At 41.6% G+C, this 19,251-nt stretch overlaps 2 protein-coding genes and 1 non-coding gene across 6 annotated transcripts; 2 read left to right on the forward strand and 1 right to left on the reverse strand.

Moving 5' to 3' along the window:
* Nucleotides 1-210: 210 nt before the first annotated feature.
* brat1 (BRCA1-associated ATM activator 1) lies at nt 211-9,215 on the reverse strand. 4 transcript variants are annotated; one of them, XM_034231350.1, is made up of 12 exons: nt 8,665-9,215; nt 7,881-8,029; nt 7,656-7,803; nt 6,724-7,138; nt 6,508-6,615; nt 6,265-6,356; nt 5,748-5,848; nt 5,465-5,651; nt 5,192-5,265; nt 4,908-4,992; nt 4,503-4,786; nt 211-1,780 (listed from the first exon to the last, which is right to left on the reverse strand). In XM_034231350.1, the coding sequence occupies exons 1-12, from the start codon at nt 8,789-8,791 to the stop codon at nt 974-976; spliced, it is 2,577 nt and encodes an 858-aa protein (XP_034087241.1). In that variant the 5' UTR covers nt 8,792-9,215; the 3' UTR covers nt 211-973. The 4 variants fall into 4 exon arrangements, with proteins under 4 accessions (XP_034087241.1, XP_034087239.1, XP_034087240.1 ...); XM_034231348.1 differs by having other exon boundaries at nt 5,748-5,851; XM_034231349.1 differs by having other exon boundaries at nt 6,508-6,618.
* On the forward strand, nt 9,122-18,615 carry eif3ba (eukaryotic translation initiation factor 3, subunit Ba). Its single transcript, XM_034231351.1, has 19 exons — nt 9,122-9,412; nt 10,680-10,872; nt 12,489-12,608; nt 12,700-12,757; nt 12,920-13,048; nt 13,159-13,316; nt 13,860-13,991; nt 14,102-14,168; nt 14,258-14,304; nt 14,413-14,623; nt 14,717-14,789; nt 15,030-15,152; nt 15,259-15,337; nt 15,534-15,672; nt 15,788-15,913; nt 16,158-16,235; nt 16,608-16,716; nt 16,804-16,916; nt 18,063-18,615. Exons 1-18 carry the CDS (start codon nt 9,313-9,315, stop codon nt 16,902-16,904), a joined length of 2,043 nt encoding a protein of 680 aa, XP_034087242.1. The 5' UTR covers nt 9,122-9,312; the 3' UTR covers nt 16,905-16,916; nt 18,063-18,615.
* On the forward strand, nt 15,961-16,048 carry LOC117556258. The gene has a single exon (XR_004570519.1). It is a non-coding gene; the product is annotated as a small nucleolar RNA SNORD60 (small nucleolar RNA).
* Nucleotides 18,616-19,251: the final 636 nt, after the last annotated feature.

The raw sequence follows: 19,251 nt of genomic DNA on the forward strand, positions 1-19,251 counted from the left end.
CTTGATTATTAATATGGATGCCAATGTGTCAATCACTCTATAGTTGCAGCATGTGGGAGTCATTTTAGCAAGTCTATATAATGGTAGGTAGCTTAATTTTCTTTTATTTACCCGTCTGGACAAAATCTCAAACCTGAACTGCTGATCAAAATATTGTGTGAACATTCAATAAACAAATCTGTAAAATGTATAATGAGAAGAAAAAAATTTGAATATATGCTGTTTTTTATTGAATCAAAATGATATATTGGTCATTGCAATTGTTTGTGGAATTCCCAAACGTGAAAATGTTGACACATTGAAATTGCTCAGCCTCACATCACTATAGAAACAGGATACATGTAACAATACAGTAATTAAAATAAGGGAAATTACTATTTTTCTAATGAAACCAACATATCACAATATCATCACTGACAAATGTACCCTGAGTTTGAGGGGAATCTCTGGATTGGGGTTTTAGTAGGTGATGGTCGGCAAAGCAATTTACTGTTGTGGACTGGGGCAAAAGCAAAACTGATTTTAACCACCTAGAAAACGAATCAGTTGAAGTGCACGCTATGTTTGGATTAGTTTCATCCCATTACCTTGCTGCCAGACAGTTATTTCATGAGGAGACCTGAAGATGTTATCTAAGCTCTCTTCAAAGCCCCAAGACTACTTTGACACAAATGGTCATTTGACTCTGCACAACGCAGGGGATGATTAGTTAGTTTGTGTTACTGTGTGACCTGTGTGATTCCAAACCAACCTAAGTCACTGCTATTGATCTTTATAGGTGAGTAATACAATAAACAGTACCAGGGTGTGCTAATCACCATCTATCGACTGCAGATCCTAAAACCCCACCTTAAACAATCCAAACTATTGTGTAGTTCATAATTGATAACAAAACAACTTAAGGCTGTGTGTGTGTGTGTGTGTGTGTGTGTGTGTGTGTGTGTGTGTGTGTGTGTGTGTGTGTGTGTGTGTGTTAGTAGCAGTCTACTATGACCTCTTCCCCTGGTTTTGTGTGAGTGGCACTGGCCGTCAGTATGTCCTGCAGCAGAGAGAGGGGGGAGTTGTGGATGTGGTCGCTGCTTTGAGTCAGGACTTCCATCCTCTCGTCCAATCCCAGAGACCTCAATGCCTCACACACACTCACACTGTCACCTCCCTCCTCTGCTCCGTTGAGACCTCTCTGATCAGCGATGTCCTCCTCTTTGGCCTGATCGCTCTTCTTCATCTTCAGGATCTTTATAATCTCTCGCCCCCAGCCACAGCCTGGCAGTTCACAGGATACTGTTGCCATGGCAGCCGATGCATCCAGTGCCCCTAGCGATAGAGGACAGACTGTCTCTCTGAGTGTTATCAGCAGGCGACAGGCCTTCAGAGCTACAGGTCTATCGCAGTCAACCAGCCCACTCAACAGCACTGAGACGACTCCCTGCTCCACCACAACGGCCAAATCTGACTCAGAAACTACACTATAAGCGTGTGGCGAGGCATGGTGGGAGTCTGAGCCCTTTTTGTAACCTGGGTGACCTGAAAAGGCTTCGTCCAACAGAAGCTCAGCCAGCACCAGCGTGTGAACTTTGACCTCCCAGTCCAGATCGGCCCTGCCTTGTGAGAGGACGGAGCGCACACTCTGCATCAGGAGAGAGGAGGAGGAGGAGGAGGAGGAGGAAGATGGAGGAGAGTGTGAAGAGTACCATGAGATGAAGTATTGTACTACAGCCCTCCTGGGGAATCCCTCTGAGTCCTGGGAGAGGATTTCAAGCAACCGGCTCACTATTTCAGGCTGGAAGGACAGAAAAGAGTTCCAATAAAAGTCAAACTTCTTAAAACATTGTGCCTATATTTTTAGGTATAAAGATACCATGTAAATGAACCCAGTTAAGCATGGTTACGAGTGTAAATACACTTTACAGAATGCAGACAGGAATACAGACAAACCTTTTAGACCCAAGTCAAGAAAATATATGTTTTTAAGGTCTAAATGTTGTGGTGTCCACTTTGTTATCATCTATAGTTGTTCATAGTATTATCTCTGATTAAAATATTTCGTCCAGTTAAAGTAAATACTTACAAAATGATCAAGGTCTAAAAAGTCTATTGTAAATATTTGTCTCAAAAGTGGATAAAGTCCATTTATGACAGCTTCTGGCAAACAACTAAAAGACTTGCGCACACACATGAGGAATACACCACCATGACAGGCAGCCAAATGAAATGGACCATTTAAATGTATTACAATGACAGATTCCTCTAGGTTGGAAAATGATTGGATACATTTGGGATAATGTAAGCACACAACTCAACATATATCTAACATGGGTCTAGAATTAGCTGCAAATAACATTTTATACCAATCATTAGGAATCGGACCCCGCTGATAGAGGGTGTGACGAAGGTAACTTTGTCACTATGGACTGATGGCTTCAGGCCGGGTAATATTGCACTTTATTAGCGTGATTGCACAGTACAGTTGACATTACATATTTGCACATAATTTGTACTAATTATTGAGGTAGTATTTTTTAACTGATTAAACCGTATTTATTGGAATGTCGTCTGGCAGGTGCTGGTCGGGTCCTCGGCTCCGCCTGAAAAGATAGGGGAGTTTGCGAGAGCGCCGAGAGTAGTTATGCTGGTGTAAGGATGACAGCGGTTGAGAGTAATCAGGGTGCAAATAATATGTTGATGTCTGTGGCTGATGATTGTGTGCACCTGGTGTCCTGTGTTGTCTCCTCCCCCCTCACCTGTGTCTTGTTAGTATGTGTGTATTAGTGATGTGTCGGTCGCGAACGAGCCGGCTCAAAGAGCCGGCTCTTTTAAGTGAACGACGGGAGCCAGCTCGCGCCCGCGAACGAGCCGGTTTTTTTTTTTTGCGGAGGGATCTAGATCGGCATGAAGGCACATTATGCAATGTGTACATTATCCCGCTTATTACATGGCCACATTCTCAACAAATTAACGACATGACTCCCAATATTAATTAAATGCTTTTATGGATTTAGAAAATGATTTTATTGATTTATTGAGTTGTATTGATTTAAATTGACATGCATCCGCTAAGAAAAATAGTCCGTTGTTACTGTTTGAACTAACGTAGCAACGGCAGGAACTGCTTCGAGAGTGTTTTTGAGGAGCTTTTTGATTACAGATTTGAAAACATCGTTGCTTGCTTTAAAAGTAGCACAATTCATGATGTCAAACCTTGGAAAGTATCTAGATATCCCTGCCCTAATGCCAAAGTAACTGGCAACTGAATATGTGTCGCCGTTTGATGTCTATGTCTGGACCGCTGCGTAAAAAGGAGGGTTTCTGCCCCATTACTTCTCTTCTTACTTCTATAAGAATAAAACACGGAGGACGGGAGATCTCTTTTTCTCCCCCTCTTCTGACAGCCCAGCAGCTGACCTCAGAGCACGCTCCCCTCTCCTGCAGGGGGGCGTGGTCAGCTGGAGCTCACAGAATCATATATATACTTTATATAGATATGGCCCTACAATATATTGTTCAAATATAGCATGATAGGTCCACTTTAAGTAATACAAGACAGAATGATGATGATGATCTCCGCGCTACAGCTGCTCCGTGCATGCATGCAGGTGACATGTAATATCCAAGGATTAGAGACGGTTGGATGCTGCTGTTTTGAGCATTGCAATATGTTTATTTTCACTATGTTATTTATTTATGATTATCCTTAGGCTCAGCAAAGATTTGATGTCAGCTGTTGCTGTCTTTTTTTCTATAGCTAATAGTTACTGAAATAGAGCCCTGCTGTTTTGTCAGGGCCTTTTCTTTAAATATAATTTTAAAATGTCGATACAGTAGCCCCTTTTTTTAAATAGTTTGTATAGGTGTTGCTATCTGTTTTGTGTAGCGTGGTTCGACAAGCAAGTCAGTGCATTCATTGGGTGGTATCAGAGAGTTACACGGGTCTGTAAATGCAATGAAAACATTTGGCCACAGCAAATCATTTATATTAAACATGTCATTTTTACTTTTGAATACTTCAGTACAAAGGATGTATTGAATAATTTAAGTGATATATGTGTGTACACATATAAATCATTAGTCAAAACAGGGCTACATTTTATTTAATTAAAAGGTATAATATGTGGTAAACTGAAGAGCCGTTTGGGAGCCGAAAGAGCCGGCTCTTCTTGGTGAGCCGAGCCAAATTATCCGGCTCACCAAGAAGAGCCGGAATTCCCATCACTAGTGTGTATTTAGGTGCTGTTTCCTTGTAACTGGATGTGTGTGAGATCCTTGTGGCTGCAGGATGTGTGCAAGGAGAACAGCAGGATTGAGGCTGTGAACTTTGTGCACATGATTTTAATAAATGCCCACGTCGGGTTATATTTTTGGACGTTCTGCCTCTGCCTCCTTGCTTGGTCTGGGCCGCTCAACGGTCAGTCTCACAGAGGGACTTATGGTTTATTTCAACACAGAAAGTTCTTAGACTTTGTTCCAACTGTTTTTAGACTGAAGCTAAAACTATTTCTTCCTACCTCCTCCTCAGTGAGTGTCGCCCCCTGCTGCCAGCGGTGTGTAAGAGTCTTTGCCAGTGCAGAGATGGCGCTGGCCCTGACGTAACTCTCTGAGTCCTGCAGCGCCTCCCTCAGCAGGGGAGTGGTAGAGCAGCCGCCCAGCAGAGCCTCAGATGCGTCACACTCCTCTGCTGCTGCTTTAATGGAGTCACACACGCCTGCCAGGTGTCCCAGAAACTCCACCGTCGAGTCCTTCACCTCCCAACGCATGTCACACACACGCTTCTTCACTACCTCCACCAGATCTGAAAGTATCCATATATACATACATTTAATTTCAGAGACATATTATACTGCCACAGCAACAGTAGAGTGTATTCTGTGTGTGGATGCATCACACAGGAGAGTTTTTATGGTGACCTTTACCGTGTCTGAGCTGGTCTGTTATAAAGGAGAAGTCCGTGCACACACTCGTCCACTTTAATAAGGCCTGGTAGGACTTGTGGAGTACCTAAAAAACACAGACACAGTACTTGAATTGAAAGAATTTGATTGATTTTACATCAAATAGTAAAAAGGGAGGCAAAGAAATAAAAACAGTCAGTGAGTGATGGTGTCGCCTTCAAAGTCACGGCTCCCCAGTAGAAGAAGGTTGGAGACAAAATAAAATGAGTTATATTCAAGAGTGCAAATAGAAACACACAACTTACAGTGGGGTCAGAATCAGGGTTTTCCAAATATTGAATCAGAACAGTGAACACTTCGCTGATCCTCTCTTTCGCCCCTGAAATACACAGGATGGAGAATAAATGCAATTTCATCCTGAAAAACACTTTAGTTATGAAGGGACAAACATTTATCCTAATGTATTGTAGCATTTGTTTTTGTCAGTGTATGACAATATCACATTTAGTTTCAGAATATTCAATAAAGAAAGAGAGCATTGTTTCTATATAGGCAATCTCACATAAAAACAGTGTTACCTGGGCTGCTGGTGAGGCTCGTCAGAGCCTCGAGAGCACATTTCTGAACTTTGCCACTGCCGATTACATTCCTGCTAACCTCACTGCAACCAGTGGAAGAGGAGGGTGAGTTGCCACTGCAGATCTTTAACAAGGACAGAACTGCAGTGACAATTGAAACTGGAAGACAGGGTAGGACGTCAGGAGGCTGAGGTAAAGAGAAAGAGAGAAAGGGAAATAAGTCAGCTACACGTAAAAAAGACAGTCTCCTCTCCCCTGTTCTCTGTCGTCCTCACAGCCTCACCGTGAGTGTGATCTGTGGTGTGTTGCTCAGGCAGACACAGATCATAGAGATGCAGGAGGATTTGCTCTTTAGTTGTTCCACCACTGAAAACTGATGCTCGTCTGCTGCAAAAAACAAAATATAATTAGAAAGAAAGATGTATGACTGTGTAATGGCCATTGAAGGTAAAACATTTAAATTATTTCCGAGTTTAGTGAACATTTCTGAGGAAAAAAAACCTAATCCCTACAAAAATATGATAGGGTTTTTAGTCAACGAACCAAATTGCTTTTCACATTGGTTGGATCACACCAGAGACGCTACCATATGCCATGTTTTATGCCTTTGGTGAATGAAATCAAATTTAAACTTAGCCATTAGATTTAGCAATAGTCATATTTTCAAGCCCAGAATCACCAAATTATCATATCCTGACTTACAAAAAATACATTAAGGATACACTCAGTCACGATATACATAAAATAACAGATTGTGTATTTTTTCATTGTTTTTCACTGTGTATATCTGCGTGTTTTACCAGTGCTTATTGTGCCCAGTAGAGTCTGACCAGTCATAATGTCGAGGGGGAGCAGTAGTATTCTCACGGCCCGGGCTGTGTGGACAGTATCACTGGGTAAAAGAAGAAATCAGCATCCATGGGTAAATACATCCTGTTACGCATAGATTACTTGATGTCAGAAAACAAACCGAGCTTGTACGGGTGACGGTGAAGTCACATCCTATATGAGAGTGTGAGGTCGTGCTCTGAACAGATGCTTACTGGTGACCTCTGCGAAGAAAAGCAGCTGCAGCATGTATGAGGTCAGCGGGTTTGTTAATGTTTAACATGGACGATAGAAGACGGGTGATACGTTCATCAGTGCCGGAGCTGCTGGAGACACACATGAACATTGACAATTAACTCATTCATGTATTTGCTTTGCTTTTAGTCTGAAAAAAGCACTGTGTTTTCGTCCATATTATAAATCCCTTCTACCTGCATGCAGACAGAATGACGTCCATCAGAGGCAGTGTGAGCTCACTGCTGCCGGCTGTCACCAGTTCCTCCAGGGAGTCTCCGACTGTCTGCAGCAGCTTGTCCCGCAGAGGAGGTCCGGCCTGGGCCAGGAGCAGGGCCAGCAGTTTGAGGGTCTGCAGACTCTGACGGACATTTTTGCTTTCTTTGGGAACCAGAGACTCCTGGAGGTACCCAGAGATCGACTTTACAACAGCAGTATAGTCTGCGCTGCTTGGCGTCATCCCATCACCTTTTTCTTTTTTATCCACGCCTTTACATCCTGCAGGCGGGACTGGTTGAAAGAAGAGCAGTATGTGGGCGAGCATCTGATTGGCAGCTGCGGCAATAAATAGACTTGTGTCGGTCTGGAGTTGTAGAAGCGGGTCAATGAATTCTGGAGAGTGAGGAAAACAGATTTCAGTTATGAAATGGCTAAATTCTCAGTCTTTATTCCTAAATACACACACATTAGGAGACATGGGTAGGTTCGGTAATCATTCACTACCCCCTACATGCTAACCAGGGAGTTCTATGCAAAGGACTATATAGTGAGCTCTTGGGCAAAATAAAAAACACTTTTGGACACTCTGGTCTTTATCTTTGCGCTGTTAATAACGCCATTGCTGCATTAAAGCATGCTTTAAATGCTTTTAAATGCTTTTTTTTTCAAGGTTACCGGTGGAATCTCCATAATAAATACAGAGATGCATTTTGTGACAAGACACATGATTTTGTACTTTGTCCATTTTTTCCTAAACGAATGGAACAGGATAGACCTCTTTATTATTCACTCAATTGGAAACTTGTCTTCAGTTTCACAGGCATATATACACTTATAAAACTCCCTCTGCCAGGGGTTAGATTGCATGAGATAAAGAAACAGATAAATAATAATTGGGTCAATGAGTCACCTGATTGTACAAAGAAGCTGAGAGCATTCGGGTGCTGCAGCATGCTCCTCAAGCCCTGAATCCAGCCGATCCTTAAACACGGATCCTCCCAGAGTCCTGCTTCCTGCCAGTGCTGAAGGTTGAAGACCTCGTTCAGAACAGAGTGTTCCTGCAGAAGGGACATCACCAAAGTCAGACATTTTTTTGTAATAATTTAGTTAAAGTACAAGGTGTCATAAACCCTACCTGAATGGTTTTGAAGCTTTCCTCAGTGGCAGCCAATAGGCCGGTGAGTCTGAGAGCGAAGGAGAGGACACCGGGGTCTGAAGCAGCATTGTGAACCACAGTGGATATCAATTTAAGCAGACATGGGCAGGCCTCCAGCAGCGATCCCCCTTCATCGGGAGAAAAGGTAGACATTAGACAATGTACAGATCTAATATCCATCCATCCACACTTGTGCCCCCTCACTTATTGTGTCAAAAAGTCAGCTGTTCACTCAATTGTCAAAGTCAACTGACAAGACATCAATTGACAATTTCAATAGTTTTACTCACATTCTAAGCAATAATCAAAACCATTTATGATTCCAGCATCTTATATCCAGCAATGTCATAATGTGCGTATAATATGATATTATACTGAATAACTTTATGTTTTTGAGGGTTGGTAAGCAATTTGAATCTTGCTTTCAAGTCTTATGGTGGAGTATGAGTATATACTATATCATATAGTCTATATGGTGCTTTAGCGTTGCATATTCGCAAACAAGGTGGAAAGTACCACAAAAAACAACCAAGTGAGTATTTTTAGAGACGTTTGGACCCTCGGGGTTGCAGTCGCGCGTTGCCCAGCCTTATTGTGAAGTAGGGACACGTTTCTCCACTGTCTCCAATCACTAACACTTAGCTACAGACTAGAAGTAGTAAACCACGGAATGCATATTGAGAAGTCAGACCTAATACATCATGTGTCAGAGAGAGGGGAAACCAGGAAAAAAATAAGTATCATGACAGATTTCAGTACTAACCAGCCTCTGTAATCCCTGTGAACCAGTCCAGCAGTTTCTCCAGGCTGGTGTCATCGGGCAGAGAGCTCCCTGAGCCCGCCAGCACCGCACACACACCGGGCAGCAGCAACGCACACTCTCTGTCCATGGTACTAACGTGTGTGTGTGTTAACTAATGATCATTCAGGATGCACTGAAACTTTACAGCTATATACTTACAATAAAGCATACATAGCTAACGTCGATTCACTTGTCTGTAAATACAGTTAGATACAAAGTTATGTAGTGGAAGTGTAACAGCTAGCTTAACAAAATGTAGTTTTCGCTTGTAGTTCTGCTAAACGTCCATCTCGCGGGAAATAGTTTCGGATCTACCGGCGTCTCTCTTCTTCCTGAGTAAAATGTGAGCCGCACTCTTTGCTAATCTATAAACATATGGATGGATACATTACATGCGCAGGCGCCACGTTCCACCCTTCCATGTGTTTTACAGATCAGTTTCCCCACCGCACCTCGTCTTTACCCTCCGAACCAGTTCCGTTTCCGTCACATCGTCCATTTTTCGCATAACCGCACATGGTGCCGCACCGGCCGAGGACCGTCAGCCTCTTTTTTTGTGGGATTTTGCTCCGTTAAGGACGAGAAATCAGTCTCGTAGTAAGCCGATAAATGCAAGATACTGTCGATATGGTGGACGACCAGGAGTATGATGAGGAGGAGCCCTCATTCAGCGACCCGGAGGACTATGAGGAAGATATGGAAGATGAGGGTGAGCAGCGGCAGGATACGCGCCGGCTTTCCGGCCTGTTGCTAACTGTTAGCTTAGAGTCGTAGTAACGGTACTAGCTATATATGCTAATAAGATAGCTGGCATCTTACTTCGCTTTCCCGACCTTAATGTTAATTAAACAATGTGGTCCGATTACGAGGATTGAATCCTTTAAGTGTTTCTTTAAAGTATTCCTAAAATAATCTAAGGTAAATCGACGTTATCTCAGATTAAATCCACGCCTATTGAAGCCTCAACCAGACACTGGCCTTGGCATTTAGGCAATTGAAACGGGGTTAAAGCAGTCTATTGTTAAACATTTTCTTTCTGCTGTCTGAATGTGTTATTAAGGCCAAGACATGTATTGCGATGTTGAAGTATGGTTTGAATGAAGCAGCTGGTGATAAAGTGCAGTGAATCCTGACGCAGGGTGGATATGAGATATGAGCCCCTCAGGTCCACAAATGAAACATCAGCAAAATTAATAACATCACACTCAGGTGTCAGCTTCTATGGTAACATAGCTATATTGAATAACGTTTATTAAAACAGCCCTGCACGAACTTTTCCATATGTGAAGTACATAATGTTCATTTGGTATTCACACTCTTATGGAAAGGTTTTGGTAAACTTAATTTGAAATCTGTTTGTTTGGTGCTGTTGAATTGCATAGTGTTGACTTATTTAGTTTTTATTATTTTGTCGAACGCATTTATATCATGTGTGTAGATTGTTATTAGACATACTCCTCTAATGCAATACCATTTTTAAAAGCAACATCAACTAAAGCCTCACACCATAAATAAGGATTATCTTATCTCCAAAATATATGATTGAGTTGAGGTTTACTGAATACATTTGTTCTCTATATTTTTCAAGCCAAGAACCCCTTACAAGATAGAGAATTCACCAGGGACCCTCTGATGCATTTCCCTTGGAATGATTTGATCTAGCCCTTTTTTTACACTTCTATTGTTGAATAAACAACATTTTAGATGAAAAGTTATGTAAGAAAATATTATTATTTGAAATATGAAGCCCGTTGGAAAATATTTCATCCTACTTTATGTGAAATATTGTGAAAACCCTTTACCGACAATTAGCGCAATAAATATTAATATCTCAATTGTAATCTAATAAAATGTAGCCGGTGGTCTCTTTGTCAATTGAATTTGGGGCATGAAAATATATGTGATAGTCCGGTCTAACACAGACTACTAAAGTAAGTGGCTAACTGTTTCCCTCCCTTTCCTTCCCTCCTCTTCAGAGCTCATGGAGGACATCCTGAAGGAGAAGCCCCTTGAGGCTGATGGCATAGACTCGGTGGTGGTGGTGGACAACGTCCCACAGGTCGGCGCGGAGCGTTTGGAGAAACTCAAGAACGTCATTCACAAGATTTTCTCCAAGTTCGGCAAGATCGCCGCAGAGTTCTATCCAGAGGGTGATGGCTTAACCAAAGGGTAAGTGATTAGCTGTTACGGCCCGTCCACACAGCGGCGTGCGTTGAAAGCTTCGCCATTCACTTTGAATGGGGTGACCTCACTTTTCGCCGAACTGCATTGTGGGAAACGGAGCTTTGCTGGCGTGGCTCGCTGCAAAAGTTGAGCAATGTTCAACTTTTGAAGCCTCGGCAGAAGCGTCAGCCAATCTAATCGTATGCCAGTACAAGCTCTAGCCAATCAAACCGCTGCTTGTGTGTCAGGGGCGGGAGATTCATGTGATTGGTTGTTGGTCGAGTTTCAGACACGCCCGCCGGCAAGCTTCAACGCACGCCGCTGTGTGGACGGGCCGTTACTGTGGTATCGGAGTATATATTTACTTTACTGTTGAATGTAGGATATTAAACAGTCCCATGCAGGGGTAGACATTAAGGGTAAAAAGCCACTGGCCCTCCGGGCCGGTGGAATTGTATTATCACTGGCCCCACCATTGTAACCACTGGCCCGGAGCATTCATCCAAAAAAAATCGACTAATAATGAAGAAAATTAACACATTTGTTGCAATAGTAATTTATGCACTAATTACTACAACATTTGAACAATCAGTTCTTCCTCATTTTCCTCAATTGTTCATATTTGGTTTATTAAAATAATGATATTGTGGTCATTGTTAAAGAATGTCTGCTATTATTATGAGTATTATTATTTGTATAATGCACTTTCTGCCTTCCTGTCATTAGGAGTTAGAAATGTAATGGCTATAGATTAGATTAGAACCTTCATTATCCTAAACTGCTGGGACATTTCACCAATACCTTTTTATATTGTCTACTCTTCACTTACTTGTCGGCATTGATGTACAGAGCCAACAGAAGACCTTGTTTATATTGCCATCATATTGAGAGGTGCAGTGACGCGTCCTAAAACCAGGAAGTAAGCTTCTGGTTCCCTCGACAAAAAGCAATGGGATTTCTCCACAGGGTTTTGGAAAATAGCTGGAAATAAGGTCTGTGGAAAACAAACCTGTTTGATAAATGCACGTTTTGTTCAGCCGGATAATCTCCACATGTCTACCCTACTTTTAAAATCATAAATCTAATCGATAGATTCTAAAAGGGTTTTAGGACGCGTCACTGCACCACTTGAAGCCAACTCCATCGATCAAGCTGGCTGAAGCTTTCTTTCCCTCTTCTTCTCATGCTCCCTGTCACTCTCCTTTAACTCCTCCGGTGACTTTCTTTTATTTGAAGATTGTTTTTTGCACGGCGCTTGGCCGGTTACCGCCGGTATTAAAAAATGTTTGGCGAATGGTTAGGTGGCGCGATAGTCTGAAGGAGCGCGCTCGCGCTCACGGGAGCCTGCTCGAACTGCGCTCAGCAGCAAACAGCTGTTTGCTTTTCACCCAACAATGACAAGCGACTCACGAAACGCTATGTTGTAGCGTTAATAAACGAAACAATTTAACAAAATTGCTAGTCAAAATACCAATACCACAGGAAACATTTTTTTTTAAACAATATTTTTAGTGGCCCGAGCGGGCAAGTGGAAAGTACGTTATGCTGGCCCGGGGTGTCTAAATAGTGCTTCCGGGCCAGCGGGCCATTTATAATGTCGAGCCCTGCCATGTCTCCCCCAGGTACATCTTCTTGGAGTATACCGGTCCTACCCAGGCCCTCGAAGCTGTAAAGAACGCAGATGGATACAAACTCGACAAACAGCATACATTCAGGGTTAACCTCTTTACTGACTTTGACAAGTAAGTGTGCAGTGTGTGATAAGAATTGCAGAACATTTGACGGTGTGTGTGTATATACGTGTTAATTACATCGGTTTGCTTATTCCTCTAGATACATGAACATCAGTGATGAGTGGGAAACTCCTGAAAAGCAGCCTTTCAAAGACTTTGTGAGTATTTATATTATCACAGACACTTCTTCTACTCTAAAGTCATTTATTTTATAGGCTTTTTTTTGACAAATCAAAGTGAGCTTTTTCCTCAAATATGTTAGACATTATTTTTCCAGTGAATATCAATAAAATAATTTTCCAAACTGTAATTCTTCTCAGGGTAATATGCGCCATTGGACTGAGGATCCGGACTGCCGGGACCAGTACAGTGTCATCTACGAAGCTGGAGAGAGGACTGCCATTTTCAATAACGATGCTAAGGAGCCAATCGTATCTGAAGAAAGAGCAGTACGTTTTAATCCCACTTCAAAATGCAGCATTCACGGTGAACCTATTCAATTCAAATCAACAGTAGTGCTTTGCTTGGAGACTGATGATGTTTTTGTGTCTCGATGCAGCGCTGGACAGAGACGTATGTGCGCTGGTCTCCCAAAGGAACGTACCTGGCCACCTTCCACCAACGTGGCATTGCATTGTGGGGCGGCGAGAAGTTCAAGCAGATCCAGAGGTTCAGCCATCAGGGCGTGTCCCTGATCGACTTCTCACCATGTGAGAGGTAATCAATATTGCTGTTTCGCACTACTTATTGAATCATTGTTAGCGGTAGTCATTACCTGATGAAGTGCTTTTACTGTGTGTCTATAAGCGTTAGCCTCAAGTGTGAGAGAGTGATGGAAACTGATGCACCCATTAAGAATGTTGTTCTAATGAAGTTGTTTCAATGCGAATCTTAAACTAGAAAGGAACTCTGGCGGCCAACTGTCCAGTCTTCCATCATATGCAAACAAAACCACCACATTTGGAAATATTTCCAAAACTATAGAATTGTGTCAAATATGGTTAAGTTAAGGTCTTCTAAATTAGAATATCACATGTACATTGGTGAAAACAATTTGTGATGTATTATGTATCTGACAGATTGAAACAAATGTAAGAAAACAAATCATACAAGTTACTTGGTCAAAATACTGAAGGTCCTGGTTCAAGTATTAAATGAATCTGCTTAAATTATTAAGTATGATTGATGACTAATGTTAGATGGACGGCATTATTTCTGAATCGTCTGAGGCTCAATGTTTGTTGTTGTGTTTGTGTGCAGGTATGTGGTGACCTTCAGTCCTCTCATGGACACCAAGGAGGACCCGCAGGCCATCATCATCTGGGACATCCTGACCGGACAGAAGAAGAGAGGCTTCCACTGCGAGAGCTCTGCACACTGGCCCATATTCAAGTCAGTTTGGCTCTCTCATTGTCCTCATTGATTTAACCTCAATGTTGGATTCACATTTGTTTCTCGAGCAGTGTTTTCAATATGTTATAATGCTAATGTTTTTTGTTCAGATGGAGCCACGATGGAAAGTTCTTTGCCAGGATGACCCTAGACACACTGAGCATCTATGAGGCTCCAGTAAGTACATTTAATATAAAAAAATACAGTTTTAATTATTTATGTTAAGTCTGCAAGAGACATTAAAGCCATGTTTCTGCTCCTTTCAGTCTATGGGCTTGCTCGACAAGAAGAGTCTCAAGATTACCGGCATCAAGTAAGTGTCTTTGATCATGCCTTTTTATGATTTGTTTGTCCTAATTTTAAACTGACGGCTTTCTATATAGAAATGTTGATATTAATCTGTGTGTTTGTGTATCTACAGGGACTTCTCATGGTCCCCCGGTGACAACATTATAGCGTTCTGGGTCCCTGAGGACAAAGATATCCCAGCCAGGGTGACTCTGATGCAGATGCCTACCCGCCAGGAGATCCGTGTCCGCAATCTCTTCAATGTTGTCGACTGCAAACTGCACTGGCAGAGAAACGGAGACTACCTGTGTGTGAAGGTGGACAGGACTCCTAAAGGAACCCCGGTAAGTAAACAGCCGGAGAGAAGGAGGAGAAACAGCTGAGACCTCACTGGTTGGGAGAATTCTTTTTTTTATCATTTATTTCATCTTTTTCAGGGCGTGGTCACCAACTTTGAAATCTTCCGCATGAGAGAGAAGCAGGTTCCTGTTGATGTGGTGGAGATGAAGGGTAAGAGTTTAGTTATCCTACCTAATATTACTGTTGTGTTAATTGCTAATGTTGCTTTGTTTATTTATTGTATTAAAAAAAATCATCAATGTGTCCCTTAATGCTTTTGGAAAATTGTTATAGAAACGTTTAGGCCAATATAGCCTTTGAAAGTAATTCAGTTAGAATTAAAGAAGTGTTTTCTAATACATTTTTCTGTAAAACCGTGTTTAATTGTTTCTTGTGTTTCTGTCCATCCAGAGGGCATCATAGCGTTTGCATGGGAACCCAACGGCAGCAAGTTCGCTGTTCTCCACGGAGAGCCTCCCAGGATCAACGTCTCCTTCTATCATGTCAAGAACAACGGCAAGATCGAGCTCATAAGTGAGTATATAGGGCACATGCTGAATGTCCTATTGACATCATGTTTCACAGTCTCATGTGCAGTTAACCTCCACCAAATGTGACAATTAGTCCTTTTTGTCTACAGAGACGTACGACAAGCAGCAGGCCAACAGCATCTTCTGGAGCCCCCAGGGACAGTTTTTGGTGCTGGCCGGACTCAGGAGGTTAGTGAAAGTTGTGTGTTTGCATTTGTGTGATTGACAGAAACAAATAATAAATAACTGACACAGCGTATGAGAGCTAAGCTCCTGATTCTTACTCTGATCTGAGGCTCACAGTATTTTATATATGCACTTGTGACTGTCCTCCTGTGTAACTGTGTGTATAATCTTTTATTTGTTCCTGTGTCTGCGCGCGCAGTATGAATGGAGCTCTGACCTTCGTGGACACGTCAGACTGCACCATGATGAACATAGCAGAGCACTACATGGCCTCCGACGTAGAGTGGGACCCCACCGGGCGCTATGTCGTCACCTCCGTCTCCTGGTGGAGCCACAAGGTACGTGCCGCTCTGTGGATGCTTGATGCTCCTTTCCTTCCAGACCTGAATTCACTGTTGATGGGTGTGAATTAATAATGAGCCTTTATTCATATATTGTTTCGTGTGTGTCTAGGTGGACAATGCATACTGGCTGTGGACGTTCCAGGGCCGTCTTCTTCAGAAGAACAGCAAGGACCGCTTCTGCCAGCTGCTCTGGAGATCCAGACCTACTACTCTGCTCGGTGTGGAACAGGCCAAGGTACCATTTAAAATTAATATATATATATGTATAGACTGTGTTTGTGTAGCCAGTGATGACAGACTAAAATACTTTTCTGACACCTCGTATGAGAGCTGCACTGCGGCTCCTGATTCCAACTCTGATCTGAGGCTCACAACATCCTGTGTACCAGTGCAACACAAACTCCATTTTATGTTTGTCGTATGTTTTTATTTGTGACTGGAAGCTTCTTGTAAAATGGATGTCCCTCTTTCTCTTGTAGACCATCAAGAAGGATCTGAAGAAATACTCCAAGATCTTTGAGCAGAAGGATCGTCTGAGTCAGTCCAAGGCTTCTAAGGTTCGACTAGTTCCTTTATTTAACTGTTTCACTCTGTTCACATCAATATCCTACCCTTTTTTTTATTCACTATGTGGGCCATTTCAGTATTTTCTCCTTTGCTTTATTAACCACTTTGTTAACAAATATTATAATGAAATTGTGGGATTTAAAATGTTTCCATCATGAAGAGATTTGAATGCTCTCAAAATCACCATGTAGTCAAATGTAAGTTTTCATACTAGAGCCATCAAGGCAGGGCAACATTATTCATATAGCACATTTCGTAAATCAAAGTGGTTTACACAATAATAAAAATGCAGGTAAGATAGAAGATTAACAAGAGACGACAAAGCTGTTTTATGAAACTGAATGTTTAATGTGTTTGAGTAGGAGCTGGTGGACAAGCGCAGGTCCATGATGGAGGACTACCGTCGCTTCAGAGAGACAGCGCAGCAGACCTATCTGGATCAGAAGGAGGCCCGGCTCGAGCTCAGAGGAGGTGGGACCCTTTTCTCACATGTTGTTCCCTCCCTTCACAGTTTTTAACTTGGATTAAGAAAACTAATGACTAATTCCTGTGTTACAGGAGTGGAAACTGATGAGCTGGACAGCAATGTGGAAGACTGGGAGGAGGAGACCATTGAGTTTTTTATCAACGAAGAAATCATTCCCTTTGGAGATCTGTAGTCCCCTACGCAGGTAACCATCAAAGTTGGATATTGCCAGCAAACAGTTCACATTTATTCAAACATTTCCAAAGTGTGTAATTGTATAGCTTCCAGTGAGTGGTTTGTCTTGTCCACATGTTTAATAACTGTTAAATGGTCATATTACGTCAATTAGAAAAAATATATATTTTCATTTACCTGTGTTCAAGAATGTGATACTTAAAACTGTGAAAAGCTGCTTCAAAACTTAACAACAAAAATGTTGTAAAAACGCCCACTTAATTTTGTGTAACCAAAAGTATGCGCCTTCAACAGCTTCTAAATCTCATTCTTGAATGAAAAAAGGCTGGTTTCTGTTATCTGCCAACTCATTTAGTCTTTGTCTAGTTTCTGAATTAATATTACGAAAGTTGCTCTTGTTCTCTGTACCCGAAGAATAAGGGCAACTTTTATTCATCAAGTTCCTGCTGAATTCCTGCGTCACAAAGATGAGCGAGTCGGAACACAACAGCAACAAAGTGCAGCCGGTTTCCATTGAATAGATGGACTATGAAAACTGTGGAGAGCATGTTCTCTGGATCAGTGATGGGGACTGTTTCACTGAGAGCCATTGTTGTTGAGATTTACAGCAGCATTTGCTGTGTTTTTAGCAGCACAACCTAGAATACAGTCATCTCCATTGTATTAGGAAGTAGCAGAAATATTCAACATTTGCACAATGAGTTCAGCCTTTTAACGGTGTTCATGCGAAACCCGGGGATCGTGTATTTTGAAATGTGTTATTTCCATGCCTGAAAAGATACTTGGAACAAAACTGAAAATGTCACAAAGTCATGGATTATTTTGTTGTTGTCACCAATGTTTTTATTTATTTATAACGTTTCATTATATCCCAAATTGGAACACAGAAATAAAGTCGAAGTTCAGTACACATAGTTATTTCCCCATAAACCTAAATATTAGTCATATTGTCCATTTGTGATGCCAGCTCTCTCGAATAACCATGCTATGAAGACCGTGAACATATTTGCTCATCAAAATTCAGGGGGAAAGTCATGAAATACATTGACTCAAATGTGTAAGAACCATGCTTTGAGAGCAACAACTACCTACTATTCTCTCCATCAGTTTTATGTAAACAACTAATGCACCCTGATTTATCTTGTCTTTCTCTCAGTTCCGATTTTGTGTGGAAGAAGGAGAGGAACTGGGTCATTGATTGGAGAAGGACGAGGACCACGCTGTGAATAATTGGGGTTCACGAGCCTCAACGTTCATCTTTAGTGACATCATCAAAGCACGTCACATCGAGGGACAAGAGAGGATAATTTGTATTTCAAAATGTTCCCATTGACTCTCACCATCATCCATCCACTTTTTGTCGCTCTGTGGACCCTGAAATTTAGTAAAACTGCCTGCTTCTTTTTCTATTCATTAATTGGAATCACCTGCCCTCTATTCTCAGCCCCTCTCTTATTGGACCGTCTTTTTCCAGGGGTTGTTTTAGGAACTAGCTTCACCATGCTAGTGTGTTATCACAGGGCAGCACAGAGTGGCATAACAGTGGGGGGGGAAGGTGTTGTGACAAAACAAGTAGCCTTCTTTATAAACGTGCTGATGTGGCGCTATAGTGGCCTGTATCCTCCTCCTTTCAGACTACGCTTTCACACAGGGAGGTGGTGCGAAGTGGGAATAACTTTAAATAAACATTCAAACAGAAGATACCTGAATTTGTCTAAGTGTTTGTTTTTTTATTTGTAAAGGGGAGCATCTGAATCTAGTACTGTTCAGACCAGCCGGAGCAACAGGACAGAAAACTATCAACATATTTAATAATCAATTTATCATTCTAGTAATTATCTAGAGCTCCAACAACTAGTTGATAGATGCAACAATTATTTTAAAATGGCAGCATCTCAACTATGGGGATTTCCTGCTTTGCTATGGTTTATATCCCATTTATCTGAACTGAAACAAAATGATGTTTACAGCTATGAGATACTTGGATGGCCATTTTCTTCAGTTTTCTCACATTTTATTCACCAAACATTTAATCTAATAAAGAATCTACGGATTAATTGATTATAAATAGTGTTTATTTGTAGCCTTAGATTATTTTTGAGTTGGAATACATTCAATATAAGAGCTATATTAAAAAGAAAAAACGTTTTCTTGGTAGAAGTCAAGCTGTAGCTGCTGGCATAATTTCTGTCGTCTATACACAACCATTGGTAAATGCATAATACAATGCTTATTACAAAAACGACTGCTGTAGCCTTTAAATCTCCTTTTAAAGCTTTTGTTCTGTCATTCACTTGTCTTCAGTTCGTAAAATGAGATGAGTATAAACCTTATTGTTTGTAAGA

Source organism: Gymnodraco acuticeps, unplaced genomic scaffold (genome assembly GCF_902827175.1).
Source record: "Gymnodraco acuticeps unplaced genomic scaffold, fGymAcu1.1, whole genome shotgun sequence".
NCBI classification, from domain to species: domain Eukaryota; kingdom Metazoa; phylum Chordata; class Actinopteri; order Perciformes; family Bathydraconidae; genus Gymnodraco; species Gymnodraco acuticeps.